The 16,159-nt window shown below is 50.8% G+C and overlaps 1 protein-coding gene across 1 annotated transcript; it reads right to left on the bottom strand.

Moving 5' to 3' along the window:
* Positions 1 to 1,382: 1,382 nt before the first annotated feature.
* Positions 1,383 to 15,918, bottom strand: LOC100903654 (dachshund homolog 1-like). Its single transcript, XM_029111313.1, has 5 exons — positions 15,275 to 15,918; positions 4,616 to 4,920; positions 2,920 to 3,612; positions 2,350 to 2,667; positions 1,383 to 1,880 (listed from the first exon to the last, which is right to left on the bottom strand). The coding sequence occupies exons 1-5, from the start codon at positions 15,916 to 15,918 to the stop codon at positions 1,414 to 1,416; spliced, it is 2,427 nt and encodes an 808-aa protein (XP_028967146.1). The 3' UTR covers positions 1,383 to 1,413.
* Between the last annotated feature and the right edge of the window lie 241 nt (positions 15,919 to 16,159).

Below are 16,159 nucleotides of genomic sequence, written 5' to 3'. Positions count from 1 at the left end.
TTTTCGTTTTTCCCTCGGTTATCTTCGTCGCTGCGCTAACTTCCAATACTTAATGTCGCCATCGACGACACGAGAAGCGAATGATGTCTCGCAGAAATGTAGACAAACTGCTTGGGATTCTCACGCGAATAGTGTGGTTCGTTCGTATGTAAGCTGCTGTTTGTCTGATTACTGCTGTGGCTGCTTCTACAATTAGCAGGAGAATCGGTCGATCATGAAGGGGAGCGTGAGAACGTGCAACATGGATTGACCGCCGCTGACTTCTTCGATTTGGATCAGACTTGATTGTTTCGTTTCCTGCTCTGCTCTATCCGGGCTCCATTTTTGAACTCACTGCCAAGGGCATCATTCCTAAGAATTCTCTAATAATATTATCAGTATAATTATTATTTTCAATATCTTCAAGTTTTATTAATAGTTATCATTATTACCATCTTCATAATCATCATTCGCATCATAATCGTTGCTGTCCCTGATGATTCGGTATTCGTCGTTGATAATTACAGTAGTACATTCTCATGATTTTTAGATTTTTCCTCTCAGCTATAATCTCTCTAACATTTACTGCTTTCTAGTGGAGCGAAGACCGCCTTTTGCTCGTTCCTAGAACTCTCGATCCCATGGACGGTCCACGTTACAGAGTTTCATTCTTTGTTTCTAAGAAGTCAGCTTGGCCTCGGTAATAATATCAATGATATAATAATAATAATAATGATGATAATAATAATAATGATAATATTCAACCTAGTCGACCGGGTATTCGTGTTGCCTCCATTTTCTGCTTATCAAGTCAAGCTTCCCTGTTGCCGCCATGATCAAGACTATTTTCACAGATATGTGCCTAAGATGCGAAAGCGCTGCGTGGTTGGTTTGTCGTTGAAGTTCCTTGTTGTGTGTTATCCTTCAAGATCGCTTGCGGGTCGTCGTGTAGATCGTCTGAAGGATCAACGATTGTTCCACGGTTTCGTCGAACCAACTGACTGACTGAATGACTGACTGACTTGGATGATGAAGTATTGATCGATCAAATCATTAGATGATTGGATGGCTCATCGATGGGGGTGGGATTGATTCAATGGATAATGACGTGATCGATTGATGGCATTGATAAAGACCGGGAAAATGAACGGATGAATGAGTGGGTGAGAGAGTTTTTACCTCTCTCCTTCTCTCTGCCTTGCCTAGGTCTGAATGCCTCGGCTGACCCTCCGATCGAGCGAAGGACCCTTGGTATCGACGAATCGATAGACCGGTCAAACCAGGCATTCGGAAATTATTCGTCGTCCCGTCGGTCGAGCCAAGCATTGATTGTTAACGACATTCATTCCATTATTCGTGTGTTTCATTATTCCAGCTGGCTACTTTCAGTCGCCGCATTTTTCCGAAATCATCGTCATCGCTGGCCATCAGATTTCATCGGGCGTGGCTTTCGGTTACCGTCGACGCGCCGGCGGCGTCCATCGCGGAAAGCGCCGGCTCTAACGACGATGGTAGAGTTCCGTTGAGATTTACAGTCGATGGACTCTCGACAGGGGCAGCAGCGGTCGCCTTGGAAACCCTTTCCGAATCTTCGCCCTTTTCTTCGTCGACCGAATCCGAAGCGAGTTTGATACGCTTGTTGTCGATCTGCTCTTGCATTTGTCGACGGCATCTCTTTTCGCGTCGCAATCTTTTCTGGTAGAAAATCCGTCGGTTCTGTTCCTCCAGCAGTTGCTTCTCCAATTGCTCTCGGATGCCCCTCTCACGAAGGATCTCCACCTTGAGTTCGGCCTTCTCCATGTGTCTCTGCTGCTCCTGGGTTCTGGCATTCTCTTCGGCCACTTTTAGCAGGCCGAGAATATTCTGAAGGAGCGCCTCGATTGAGCCGACTGGGCTTCCAACTGCAAGAGGAACAATTCATTTCTTCAGTTGTTTAGTCTTCCGGAATTTCGCCCTGCCTTTATCGACCCCATTCCAGGATATTCCCCCCCCCCTTCCCGTATCTCAAGAGATGGTATCGACTCTGAATTCTCTGAATTACGCGAAGGACGAGAAAGTTCCCGAAAAGTCCCAAGGAAGAATTCTCCATGATCACGCTGACATTGCCGTTCTTGCTCTACGTTCGTTGCTCGGCCGCAACCCACGCAAAGAGGATCTTCGACGAACGATAATCATGCGAGACGACATGAGCCAAGCCGTTTGATTTTGTTCGGTGGGAGAAATCATCACGTCATTCGGACGAGCACTGTCATTGCTAGAACCGTTTACTCGATAAACGACCAGAGAGCACCGCTGTCGCCGTACGTATATGAAAGCGGCTTGAGGGAAAGCGGCGGAAAGCCTCGTTTATCGTCTGCTATCTCTACTCACCAGAATTATGCACATTGTTTCCGTGGTGATGGAGCCTCGCGTTAGGGAGGTTGGCGGTGGCCGTGCTGCTGCTGCCGCCGCCACCGCCAGCATTACCGCCTAAATGAGTGGGTGAACTGGGTGGAGGTGTCCTATCGATGGAAAGATGCTGCTGCATGAGAGTAATCGGTGTGGGGACACTGTGATTGCTGTCCCTAGCGTGGCGTTCGAGTCCGTTGGCATGTTGCATTACGCGAACACCGGCAGCGGAGTCTCGGCTGGAGGTAGACAGTGCGTCTTCACGATCGCGCTTCGGAGAATGTGTCGCCTTCTCTAGTTCTGGAAACAATTAAGGACGATAAAGTATGACGCACAGTCGGAATGTACAGGAGGTGACTCCGAGGGCATTTCGCCCTCCCCTTCTACAGGCTGGGGAGGGAGGCTCATTCACGAGAATCGAGAATGCGAAATCCCGCTCATCGCATGGGAGATACTTTTCGGTCACTCCTCGGTGAGCTAATCGAGTGTGGCCGAATAGGTGAATTTACTTCGGTCCCCAAATTTTCCGATTCGGAATCTACTCCTGCTCACCGTCATCGTCTCCGTAGTTCGAGGTGTCATCGTCTAAATTTCCGCTGAGCTCGCTAAGGGCTCCATCGGAAAGGCTTCCTTCGTCACTGCTGACTGAACGTGATCTTTTCTTGTCCTTGGCCGAAGACAGGTTTAGCGCGTTGCCGTCGGCGAGGGCGTTTGGAGATACTTGTGTCGAGTTTATGTTATTATTGTTGTTATTGTTCTGGATTTTCTTCGCGCTCTCGAACGAACTCTTTCTCGACTGGTGGTGATCGCTTCGTTGATGGTGGCCGCCCGTGGCAGGACTTTCGCTTTCCCGGGATCGGAACTCTTTCGTTTTCAGCTCGGGAGATCTCGACCTGTTCCGCTCGGCTCCGTTCTCCTTGCCCTTCATGTGCTGGGCCAACGAAGCCGCCTGCAGCAGCTGTTGTTGGTACGCGGCGGCCGCAGCGGCGACATGTGGGTTGTGCTGCAGGCCCATCATGAGCTCCATGGCGGCAAACTGCTGTCCAGCAGGACCGTTCGCCAGTCTGGGCAAATTCGCGAGGGCCAGTCCCTGAGGGAACCCTTGTCCCTTGTTGTCCTGCGCACCGGGACCTTGTTGTTGATTCCACATAGCTTTAAAGAGCATGGCCTGTATGTTCATCCCTTCGCTGTCGTGGTTGTTCCCGATCATGCCTGGGGTCGGTGTTTCCTCGTCGCTCCGAAGTTCTGTAACGAGCACGGAGAGAGATTTAAGCGTGCGATTCGAGCGGGCTCGGTGGAAATATCTCCCAGTGCGAAGTGTATCGCTGTGGTCATCATCACACAGTGAGCGAGCGCTGCGCGTCCACCGAGCGACGAACGAGTCGCGGCCAGATGGTACATTTGGATTGCAGCAATTTCATGTAATCGTCTGAATCGCCTTTCCTCTGTATCTCTTTTTTCTCTTCTCGGTTTCTCTCTAACGAGAAGGATGATTCTTTTTGACGTCGTCTTGACGCCCCAAGCGTCCATTAACGCGAGGAACGGCCTCTCGTTGGCTCGGTGAACTATGCGGCTCATTATGTGCGCCATGACTTTTCCGTCGACATTGCTCTTGTCTGGAGGCTTCGGGTTCCATTCAATTCGAAAAAACATTCTAGCTCTCCTCGGAACCTTCATCCCGAGGGCTCCTCTATCACACTCCAGCATCCCCAGGAAAAAACACGAAGAACGGTCAGCCACAAATTTAATCTCGAGATTCTGGTAGGGGAAGAGCGGATATCTCGCAGTCTGAGATGAGAATTCCAGCTCGCGGACAAGGAGATTCGGATCCAATTTTCATCCGGAGCTCTATCTCGGGGGAACTCTTCCCCACTTGTAGTTTATCGTTCGTGACGAGAATCCAAAGCGTTGCCATTCCGGAACGACGGCGAGCTTGGAAATTCTAGCACTTCTTCTTGATTTAAGGAGCTCTTTGCGCTCGCGTCGCGATGCAGTCATTCACACGCTCTGTCAGCGGCATAATTCCGGTGTTTCTGAGCGACCATTATTCGGTCGTTGAGTTTTCGTGGGGCTGCCTGAACTAGTTATCTTTCGTGATCTGTTTCGGAATGAGCCGTCCGCTGAACGATCTCTTTTGTCCCGGAAAGGACATCGAAATTTCTTTCCTTGACTCCCCGGCGAGTAAGGGGAGCCAGCCGGAGTGCTCCAGGCACTCACGCCCATTCGGTGCGGAGGACGGTCAACTAACCTTGCTTCAGATGGTTCGGGTGTTCGTTTCGGCTTGCGTGCTCCTGTGGGCTCTGCCGTTCAGAGGGCTGTCTACTTTCATCGCCATCTCGAGCCTCTCGGCGGAATTCGAAACCAGCTGCGTTTTGTTCGAGAGCTGTGTGGTGCTCTGAACCGAACGGGTTGCCTGAATGTGGGAGATTCGAATGAGTCGTCCCAGATTTTCCCACTGACATCAAAGGTGGATATCCTCCGTGACCGGCGGGGCTTGTCGCGCCAACTCCGCTAAGCCCCACCAGTGAAGCTCTTCCAGGAGGTCTTCCCGGCCTGGAAAGAGAGAAAGGGATTTTCTATTAGCGATTCGATCTCGACCGGAAAGAATAATCAGAAGACGTCGGATTTTTGTGGTAGACACGTTTCCAACACGAAGTGACTCTCGAAGGCTCGGGACTCGGGACGATCGAACGTTCGAGAATGGGCTGAGGAGGATTCCTGGGCAATGGAACGTCCCCGTGAAACAAAAATCGTAAATACAAAACAAACAACAAGAGAGACGAAAGGGCGATGGATGGAGGCATGCATGCAAGTGAGCAAGCGAGCAGGTAGACAGACTGAAAACACAAAGCCATTTACAACTGAAGTCGTAAAGATCTCCTCCACAACGCTGAAATGGTTCTCAGCTGAAGACCAGTCAGCTAGCCAACAAACTGAACTTTTGCGTCGAAAGAGCAACTGCGAAGCCGGATTCGGCAGCGAGAAGAATTGTATTAGAAATGTATGCTCCGTCTCTTTGTGAATCGACTCTCGTCGACCCGCAGAATCTGTACATTTGGCATCTGCAGCCGACCCTTCCTGCGACGAGCAAGATTTTTAAGATCTGCTATCATGTGAGTCTACTCCAAACCAGAGCTTTCAATGAACGAGAACGAGCCCGTGCAAACATTCTCTTTCTGTCAATTTTGTGTGCCGTCAAGAATCGTGAAACCGTGAGGCGTTTGGAGACGACAGAGAAGATTTAGTCGACTATAATTGAATTAGCGATTCCGTGAATATTCTCTCCCGCTCACGGATGCACTCATTGATGCAACTTATGTTCCTGTTCATTATTCAAATGAACTCCCCCATTCATTGTATCACTCGTTCGTAGAGCGTAAGTCCGTCAGTCAATCCGTTCTTTCACCGTTCTCGGATTCTTGAACGTTCTTCAATTCGCATTTCGCGGGTCGCGACGGAAAATTCATCAAGGGACGCAACGAGTATTTGCTACGATTCCTCTCACACCCACTTATTTGGCTTCGCTCAGATCGACTTGATTCAACTCGATATCGCCAAGGGTGGATCTTTCTTGATCTGGTTTGCTTTGGATGCAGCGGCGGGGGCTGTTGCCTTCACGGCGACGCCCCACTTAGATGCGATTTCCACGTGGTTTTTGTACACTCTCAGTCAGCCGACGGAGCGATTGAATTATGTTCGGAGCTTGGCCTGCTCTTTCCGATTGTCGCTCTTGTTCCGAAAATCTTCTACATGGTCGTCACCGGCTTCGTCATCATCGCCATCGTCGTGTCTCACATCACCCACTGAAAGAACAGACGACTGAACGAAAGAGCGGCTGGCCGAAAACTGTTCCGTTGGCTGATACGTGATTGGCGGTTTTCGATTAAGATTCCTCTCGGAGCGAATTCGGCGCAACATTTTCACTCTACATAGTTGTGGTAGAAACCCCCTTTTGCTTTGATGAGACTTCACCATCAATCTCATCATCAGCACCGTGTTGACGAGATCCACCAACAAATGTCTATGCGCAAGTGAGCTGACGGACGGACGAACTCACTGACTGACTGACTGGCTGGCTGCTCTCAAACTACTGCTAGCTACCCGGCTAGCTTGCTTTTGATGGACAGACCTCGATCGAACACGAAAAGATAGGAGACGCTTTGATGGACACTTGAATTCAACACAGTCGGACGGCGGCGCAACGGGAACTCGGCGTTCATTTCGAGTGTCCAGATGTTGTGAGCGATATCCGAAAAGTGTGTGAAGCGATCCGATATCTTTCGGCTCTAGTCCGTGTCGTCGTCTCGATGAAGGGAACGCCGACTGTCTAGGAAACCCGGAAATCATCGAAGAGACTTTCGTCGCAATTACTCTCAATTCATCGGGTACCCGATACACAGTGGAGACTTGCGGCAAGTGTGGATACGGGCTCCCTCGCTTGTAAGTGAATAGTGAATACCATTCATGTTCACACAAGCGTGAACGAGTTTCAGAGGATCATGAAAAACAATTTTCAAAATTCCGTTCGAGACTTCTCCGAAGCGATCACACGCCGATTAGCCACTTGGCAGTTTGAATGGGGTACGCAGACGTTCTGTTCGCGAATAGCCTACGCGCAAATGATGTCGTTGGTGTTCAGACCAGCCGGATACTCTCGCTGTTCAGATGATTTCAGCTGAGCGACTCCATACGATTGAAACCGATCACTTCGCGGACGAGCCTACCCGACTCGAGGCACTTGGACGCAGGAGATATCGAGTAGAGAATCGGCGAGTCCATTCCAAATTCTGTTCGCCCCGCTATTCGAAATTTCTCGACTGTTGCCGGAGTTCACAATGCGGACAAGTCGATCCGAGACGTCTCAGAGCTCATCTCGATAATAAAGAAGCTCCAGGCTCACCGGAGGCTCCTGTAGACATTCAGTATCGCAGGATCAGTAGCGAAAACGTCGAGTGCAGTCCGGGCGCATCGGAGGCTGTCCGGAAGTCGAGCGGGGGTTTTTCTGCCCGGGGGATTTGTCGGTGAACGACTACTTTAATCGAGGAGCTGGTGAATCCAGCGACAAAGGTACCCAGGCAAGCAAGCGACGATTAATAACGTCGTTCCAGTAGTGAGATTCGCTCCCGTGGATAAGGCAAGGAACCTCAGAAGTGAAATTAGCAAGGGAGGATTCCTCGCTTTATCAGTGCTGGCGGACGACGGGCCTCATTGAGATTACTCGCTGGCTGGTTTGCCGGGCTGCTATTTGATCGCTGAGCGAGCAGGCAAACGACTGTCCGCAACAAAACGAACGGCCAGTCAACGAGCCTTATTCGTAGTTGCTGGACGTAATCATCTACCAGTGGCGGCGGCAACGATTACGACAGCCGCGGTGACATCCGTTGGTTGCCACAACAACGTGAACGTGAGGGGGTCATCGGTGCTTCATGGTCCCTGCAGGCGGACGTACATTCGATTTGTAGTCGAGGCACGTCGCAGAATGAGTTTTGCCGCTTGCTTTATTCCCTCCGCTCTCGGTCTGCCAGTGTGCAGCCAGTCTCCGTCAGTCCGACTGGGTGGACACGGACCGACATTATTCGGCTAGCCCGTCATACGGATAGATACAGCGTTACAGCAACGACATGCATGATTATCATCCGTGAGCATCCATGAGAGGCTCGTGACCGCCAATTCGAGCTCGCGAGACTGCCGCCGGCCGCTCGCCTACAAGTCAACCGAGCCGTCAGAGCTGTTTGAGCCAAGCCAACTATGAATACATGGGCATGTGATGGATAAACGCGGTCGATGGGCTTAATGTAAGTTCAATATGCGAGTTCGAACACGGGTGATCGGCGAGCACGTTCCAGAATCTGCGTCGGAGTGTCACTCCGAAACGATCGGGGAATCGGAACTTGACGAGTGGCGCAGAGGTAAGGGGGAGTATTTCGAGCCGGCCCTCAGGTACCAGAACAAGTGGATGGTCAGAATCTCGTTCCGATTGAGCAAGGAGCGGACAAACGACGTCGACGACGAACGAATCCGCGGACGAACTGACCGACGAAAGAACGAACGAACGAGGCGGGCACTCGTACAGAACCATGATGGCTGATGATGATGATTATCATCATCATTTGCTGGATGGATTCTTGTTGGATTCTTTTTTTTTTGCTCTCTCTGGCTAGTCATTTCTTTTTCTTGTTGTTGGTTGGACGCTCGTTTCTTTGCCGTTCGGTCGGTCGCTGCAGCAGCAGCATCCTGATGTTGATTTCATCCCAAACGACTACGGGTGCGGTTCCGCGCTCGGCAAGCCCTTCGAGCCCGACGACGAAGTGCCTTCTTCTTCTTCTTCAGGCGGCTGTAGCTTTCCCGCCTGTAGCTCTTCTGCTGCTGATGCCGCCAACTTCGATTATGAATGAATGCTGGGAAGAGAAAAAGATTCCTGAACAAACGAACACAACAAACGTCGTCGTTGTTCTTCTGATCCTCGTTGTTGGCGGCGGCGGCGACGGCGGCGACGGCGGCAGGGAACGATTCTTGTTCCGTGGTAACATTGACCCAAGATTCGGTACGGCTCCATCGTAAGTTCGTTCATTTATCCAAGCTCTGAGGCTCGGGGAGCGCCGTTTGTCAAACAGAAATAAATCAAGGGAGACGGAACATTAGCGGTCGCTGCGCGTCTCGCGTCCACTTCTTATCGATTCACTGCCGACTGTTCGATGGTCCGACCGTCCGATGCTGAGCCCCGATAGTCTACGCAACTCTTTCAGAGATTTCATGGATAAGAATCCATTATCCATCCGAACCTACCGGAGTAGATGTTCATGGGTACGTCTCCAGACACAACGACCAACTGGCGGACTCGTCGGCTGATTTGTTGAAGGCAGAACGAGAGCCAAATGAGCATCGTCCGCCGCTTCGCCGTCAACCGTGAAGAGCGAGGCCCCAGCGAGCGCCCTGATGCTCCACACGGGACGGACAAATCGTAAAAAGGCGGTCCATCCAAACGTTCCTCGGTCGGTCCATTCAGTCAGTCGCGTAGCAACTGCGTAGCAACCGTAGAGGCAACAAACGAAATGGCATTACAGATCCACCGAACGAGCATCATTATTCGCCGCCTTCGCTGAATCGACCAATCCAGGTACGGGGCGTCAGATTCCACCCTGAGGCGCGGCTCCTGATTCGAGTCGAAAGTTCCTCCGGCGTGAAGGGATGAGGCTCGAGAAAATAGCTCCCTCGACCACCACGACCGGAGCCGCTATTTTCGCTTGAATTTAGAGTGTTTTGTCGTTATAGGAGATTATTCAACCTTGGAGGATAGTGTTTGCTCCGTTGAGGTCGACCTCGTTCACCGTGGCATCCTCAATAGTTCTGGGGGACATGTGTGTTTGATTTTCGTTGCTGTCCAAACAAGTATGGCTCCGTGCTCATCATTTGTTGTAGCTCGCTCGCTCCCTTACTCGCTCGTTCTTTCGCCGAGTCGCCCGATGAGCGGACTTTGAAAAAGTCAAATATTATACTTCGACGTCTGAGACATCTGCAGCTTCTCTGTCTGCCAACGAAGTAGTCGAGTCGTTGGTGAGGATGCGTAGAGAGAGGCGTGGGACGGATGAGCAACAGGAGAAAGATTCACTCCGAGCTTCCACTTCTCCGGTGGCGGAGGCATTCAAAAGAGGAATGAGATCAGAAAGAAAAAGGTGTCGTCATGATGTTCCCGAGTCCGTTCGGATTTCTTCGCAGCCCTCCTCGTTCCGAAGACCACCAACCTCAGACGCAGCCGCCTCAGCGACAGCGGCATCCGAATCATCGCGACGGCGCGCGGAGGAGAAGACGACGACGACGACTATGATCGCGATGACTGAGTCGATCTGAATTCATCCAGATGGGCTTTTTGAGATAAACACACACACGCCCAGAAGCAGCTCGAATGTCGCTAAGTATTAACGCGCTCATGCTTACCCGCTTTGTAGGAGGCGGTCGTGGTGATGGCGACGGCGGCGGCGCTTGTGGTATTGGCGTTGTGGTGAAGCTCCTGCACCAAGTGGTGCTAGCCGGTGGTGGGAGCAGAGTTGAATATCAGCCGAATCCATTTATCGAGAGAGATAGAAACGATAAAAATTGAGCAGGAAAAGCCAGACGGCTGAGCGGGAGCCACGAATTGAAATGTCATCCGAACGATTCGGGACGACATCTAAATCATCTAAGATAAGGTCAGAGAATCAGCGAAGAAGAAAAAACGCTTTCAGGTTTCTTCTGCCTCTTCTGTCTCGCTACTCTCACTGTTTTCTTCTAACTGCTGCTCAGCGAACGCATATCTGGGACCTGAGACCATACATAGCGCAATCTTGTCAATTTATTGAGCGGGCAACTCGCGGGTGCGACGGCCTCCACCGAACCGAAACAATCCCGAGGAAAAGGAAAACCAGCTTTCATTTCGTTCGAAGAATCCATTCTCGATTTGCGGAGAGAAACAGAAGGATCCGCGGACACGTTCTAGGCGCAGCCCGAGACAAGCGTGAACGACGCGATCTCCGTGAGCCAATGAGACTCGATCGGAAAATAATTTCCGTGCTTTATTCCGTTGATGGGTGTTGTGGTGGATCGTGATCGCGATTTTATCTTCTCTCGGAATCAAGTGATTCTATTTGTCTGTGGTAAGATCCGCCAGAGAAAAATTATTTATTTTCCATGCCGCCGCCAGCTCGTATTTAGGAGTCATCGATCAGATGTGGAAACGATCGGGGTCATTGTATGATCGCAGTGTAGGTATACCGTCGTTGGCTCGATGTCTCTGCCAAGGGAGAGGAGAGGGTACTGAATGAGCAGGTGGAGTTTCGGTGGAATGGGCTAAGGTCTAGCCGGATTCCGCTCGACTCGGATAAGTAGAATATACGTGACGATCTCGTGACTGCAAACTACGAGTCCGTTGTTGATGGACCGCACGGAAGATGGACGACGTGTGATCAGCTAGCTGCACTCCAGTTTCACTTCAGTTGTTCGCGTGCTTGCTTGCTTGCTCGCTTGCTCGCTCGTTCGCTTGCTTGCTCGCTCGGCCACTCACTCACTTAGTCGTTGGCCCACATGAGCATTGGTACAAACAACATGGTTCGAATACGAAGTGCGATTCATGACATTGAATCTCACTCCAGGTCCCGAACTATCTCGAACAGACTCGATCGAAGCTCTGAGTTTCCTGAGTCGACAGCGCGCGAGAGCAGGAAAAAAAATACATAAAATTCAAGCTTGCCACAGAGAGGAAGATATACAATCCTCCTGCTGTTGTTGCGGCCGCCGCAGATTCTTCTGTTTCTCTCGATCTGATGCAACGACCACCACCAGCTGATGGCTGCTCAATGAGCTGAGAAATTGAGGCCTTGGCGACAATGAAGAAAAAAGCTACGAACCACTGTCGTAAATATCGGCAATTTGAAAGAAAACTCCTACAGGGCCGAGCATGCGACTGCGCAACCAATGAGCGAGCCAATGAGTGTGCAAGCGACTCAATGATGAGAGAGTGAACGGAGGAACGAACTATCGAGAGAGCAGAGCGGCCGACCTACCTACCAAGCGACGAATTCGAACGCCAAGCACTTCCAAGTTCGCGCGGAGGACAACAGCACAGAAAGAGAATTTATTGTCTGTGAAAATCGTCACTTTTTCGCGTTCGCCAATAAATTGTCACATCAGGCGACATACGGATCAAATGGCATCCCTCGTGCCAATTGAGGCGGTGAGGCTTGCGAACTGATTGACAAGCGTCTCCACCGCGTCAATCAAGGAATCAAGGCATAGAGTTCCATCGAATCTGGTGCGCACTCAGAACTCATCGTTGTTGCCTACGATATAGTAAGTCGCATCGGATTCCATGATGTGAAGATATGCTTCGGTCAAAACTCTGCTTATTCTTCGTAGAGAGGGGTTCCTCTCCTGGAACAAGTCGAAAATAGCTGCACACACATACATAATGGCTGTGGCATCGCTTCCTCTGCTTCAGACCGAGTCTGGTCACTTAATTCATCAACATATGTTATTGGTTCAACGCCATATGCTTGAGGCTACAGCCTGAACCGATAGTCGCCAGAGGGAGCCATGGATTTGTCTCGCGATGATTATCATCGTCATCGTTTTAACGGTCCTCGATCTTTTTCTTCCCTTCGAATACGTCAGGATCGCCTCCGGTATATGAACATATGAACACTGATCAACTTTCAAGTACAAAAAGCGTAGAATTGGGATGAGCGCTCGATATCAGTCCCTGAGAGAGACGCTCATCGAGCTCGAACAAAAGGTAGCACAAACGGAAAGCGCCGGGAATTCTTCGGGGGAACACGTGTGTGTAAACGAGCGTTTGTCGATCGTGTTTTCGGTTTCGGTCCTTGCCGTTCTCCGATTCGTGTAGAGCAACTGATGGCGGTGGCGGACAGATCGACCAACATGGGCGTCGTTCGACGCTGAAGAAAGATAAAAATATTCTCCTCTGAAAAGCCTGTTGTTTCAAATGCTTGCTTTCGTCGCCCGGGCGAGTAAGAAGCAGGATCCACAAGATCGATCCGGTGCGCCGAATCAAGAGCAGCGTAGTGATATCTACGGCTTCATATAACGACCACATCGAAGCCTCGGAGCCGCGCCATCGGCTTCACCGGCGAGCGACGACTTCTCTCGATCCCTTTTATCTGTCCCCCGGTTTTGCTGGCGATTCGATTGATTGGAATAATGTTTCTGCTTATTGCCCCAATCAAAAAGTATGATCTCTCCTCTTGGGTGTACGGACAACCCAGCCGATGACTCCGCTTGGCAATTACTTTGACTCGATCGAACTCTCTCCTCCAAATAAATAAAGTTCGATGATGAATGCTGAGCTCGTTCACGAGAATCGGAATTCAGATCGGGAGCGATTATACTCGCACGTCCAATTCCTCGAACGACAGCCACTCGTGGAAGAAGAAAACCCGAGACTTGCCGAAATTTCTGCTGCGGCGTCCTTCTGCATATGATAGTTTCATATATCACCAGCTTCTGGTCCATGTTCGAGCGTGCGCCGCGCCGCGATTACGTGTGACATGGGAGCAGAAGAAGCACCGCCAGTCGAGAACGAAATATAAGGCGAACGAAATGCCATGGGCGAGGCATGGCGAAGGCAGCGCAATTCGTAGTGAGGCAAGGCGACCGAAGCAAACGAGTGAAGCCGAGCGGAGACGACGAAAGCCAACAGGAGGAATAATTTTTACAACTAGCGACGTCGCCGGGAGGCTGCATCGCCGTCGAAACAAACGAGTCTCCGCGAGAGAATGCCGAACGGAAAGCGTCATTTGAAATGAGCATTTTTCTTCAGCTGTGTTTTTTCCTCTGGCTGTCTTCCATGATGCTAGCCAGCCAGCCAGCCAGCCAGTCAGTCAGTCAAGCAACCACCCGGTCAACCAAACATGCGGCCATCTAGCAACGTCATCATGTCTCGCCGACGAAGTGCAGGCAGCAGCAGCAGCAGCGGCGAAAACAGAAGGACAAAGATATACGAAAAGAAGAAAGAAGGACAACGGCCCCCTCTTCCCATTGGACACTGGCTGCTGCCGTCCTCATCGTCATCGGTGCAGTAAACACAGCAACACGAGGAATTCTGATCCCGGCACTGTCGTTTATCTCATGGACAATGACAACAATGGTTAGAGGAAAACGGCACAGAACGTTAACTGCCGATTGCGAGTAACAATCGCGTTTTGATTCGCCTTGGTGAGAAAGAATGAATGAGAATCCTAGCCTAGACGACGGAACGGTGACGCAGAAAACGCCGAAGAGTTAAGCGAGGGAGTCCAGGGGAATCGAATCGGTATGATTGACGATTCGCGAAATTTCTAGCGCGAGTTCGACAGTTAAGCCACGGATCGGATGTACCGGGACTTGAAGCACGCAGATTTGAATCAGCTCACTCGAGTCCATGAGGGAGCGAGTTCCTCTCCATCCAGATCGTGATTCGCGAAAACGCTCAGCGAGAGAATCGAAGTATGTACCTAGATATACTGGTATGAAGAGAGGGGAATAGAGGGACTCTGCAGCTGTTACTCTCCTTGGTCATCATCTGTCAAACAGCTATGCATCACCGAATCGGCTCTCTATGGCATAAGGCAAGTTTATCCCAGGGAATCACGCTTTCCACCGTGCTTCGCGCATTTGACTCTTCATACCCTCGTCGAAAAGAATAGAATACGCTAGGAATCGTCCGTGAGCACCATAAAAGGGAATGTATTCTCGGCCAGAAACTCCGCGTATTCTTTTCCATTTCATCTCTCGAATCGGAGACCCACGCGACGGTAGGAACGTGCCTCGACGAGGAACTCAGTCATTCCGACGAGAGAAGAAGAAAAACTTGAGTCCTGCCGGGGCTCGATATGACATGTTGTTTTCTCCTTGCTCTCGCTGTCGACCTACTCGAGTCGTTTTCTCATTTTCTATCGTAATACAGGAGCTTCCTAAGCGTGCGTGAGTGAGAGCTGTTTTTTTTCTTCGGTTGGATTTTAGCTGTCTCAGTCAGTCGGTGAATTCTGCTTCTGTATCTCGAACATTTCGCTATGGATGATGTAGATGATCTGCTCTAATTTTAGAGGCACGAACAGAAGATGTGAACAACAAACGAAATACGATCCACCATATTAGGAGGCGCTCTTCTCTATTTTCTTCTTCTTCCCTTACGAGTGCCTCGGGTCAGAGTTCAATCAACACACGGAATCCTATGATATTCTTTTCCTTGACAGGTCGAGAGGGACCGGTGAGGGGTTGTTAATCCGGGAAGCTTCCAGAGAAGTAATTTTTTCGCAAACGATTCTAGAATATCGTCCAACTATTTCGCCTAAAAAAATCCACTGATCTGTCGACCCATCTCTAATCGTCTGTCCTGAGCACAGACAACCGACAACAAAAGGCAAAAGGCTGTACATACCTCGCCGTGGTGCAGTCCTTGTAGAGCACGTCGAAGTCCTTACAGGCGAGCAGTTTGCAGCGGTTGACACCGGGTTGGATTGCTCCGAGACCGCGCAGGACTCGCACTTGCTCAACGTTGCAAACGATCGGACTGATGCCAAGTCGCTTGAGCTTGGCATAGACGGTGTGCAGGCCACCTACGAGGTGCTTGAGAAAAAGTTCAAACGCCTGTGGTAGGCAAAGCAGGTAGTCGCCCTGGTACGCGAACGCCGCAACTTTTTCGCCGCGATAATCGATCAGTCTGCACTCAGTAGCGTCTACGGAAGGCCGACTGCATGGGACTCCGGGCGATTTTCGAGGGTCCTGGAAGTTTGGCCCTCCCCGAAAGCCATTGATGACATTGCAGAACTGATCGCAGAGGGCAGCTGCATTGAAGTTCGTGGGAGATTGATGTTCATCGAGCAGTCTCCGATCCTGGAAATGAGGATACATCTGCTGCAGCATAAGAGCGGACGCGGCCAAGCTGTTGGCGTTCAGGGACGCCGGTTTGGGAGATGACGGCGATCCGGATCTCGATTCGTCGGAGTTTGCCGAATGATGACGCTGTCTCTGCGTCGACGAATAGCTGGAGAGGTTTTCGGGCAGCTGCACGTCGGTGGACATTGTGTGTTGTTGAGGTGGTTATCGTTGGTGGACAATGACAGCGTTGATGTGGTATCTGGTTCTTGCCTCCTGGACCAGCAAGCGACAAAATGGTCCGCGGAAACTTCTCTACCTGCACCGAAAGACACTACACACCGTCACCGCAGCGAAGCTCGGTGTCCTCCACAACAGTTCGATGATACTCAGTAGACAAGGCCTGCAAGGATGCAGGCAGGCAGCCGGACAGCGAGAGTTCGATCAC

This window comes from Galendromus occidentalis, unplaced genomic scaffold (genome assembly GCF_000255335.2).
Source record: "Galendromus occidentalis unplaced genomic scaffold, Mocc_1.1 scf7180000077431, whole genome shotgun sequence".
In the NCBI taxonomy this organism is placed as follows: Eukaryota; Metazoa; Arthropoda; class Arachnida; order Mesostigmata; family Phytoseiidae; genus Galendromus; species Galendromus occidentalis.
The sequence above is the reverse complement of the archived record's forward strand: the minus strand, read 5'-3'. Positions and strand labels throughout refer to the sequence as shown.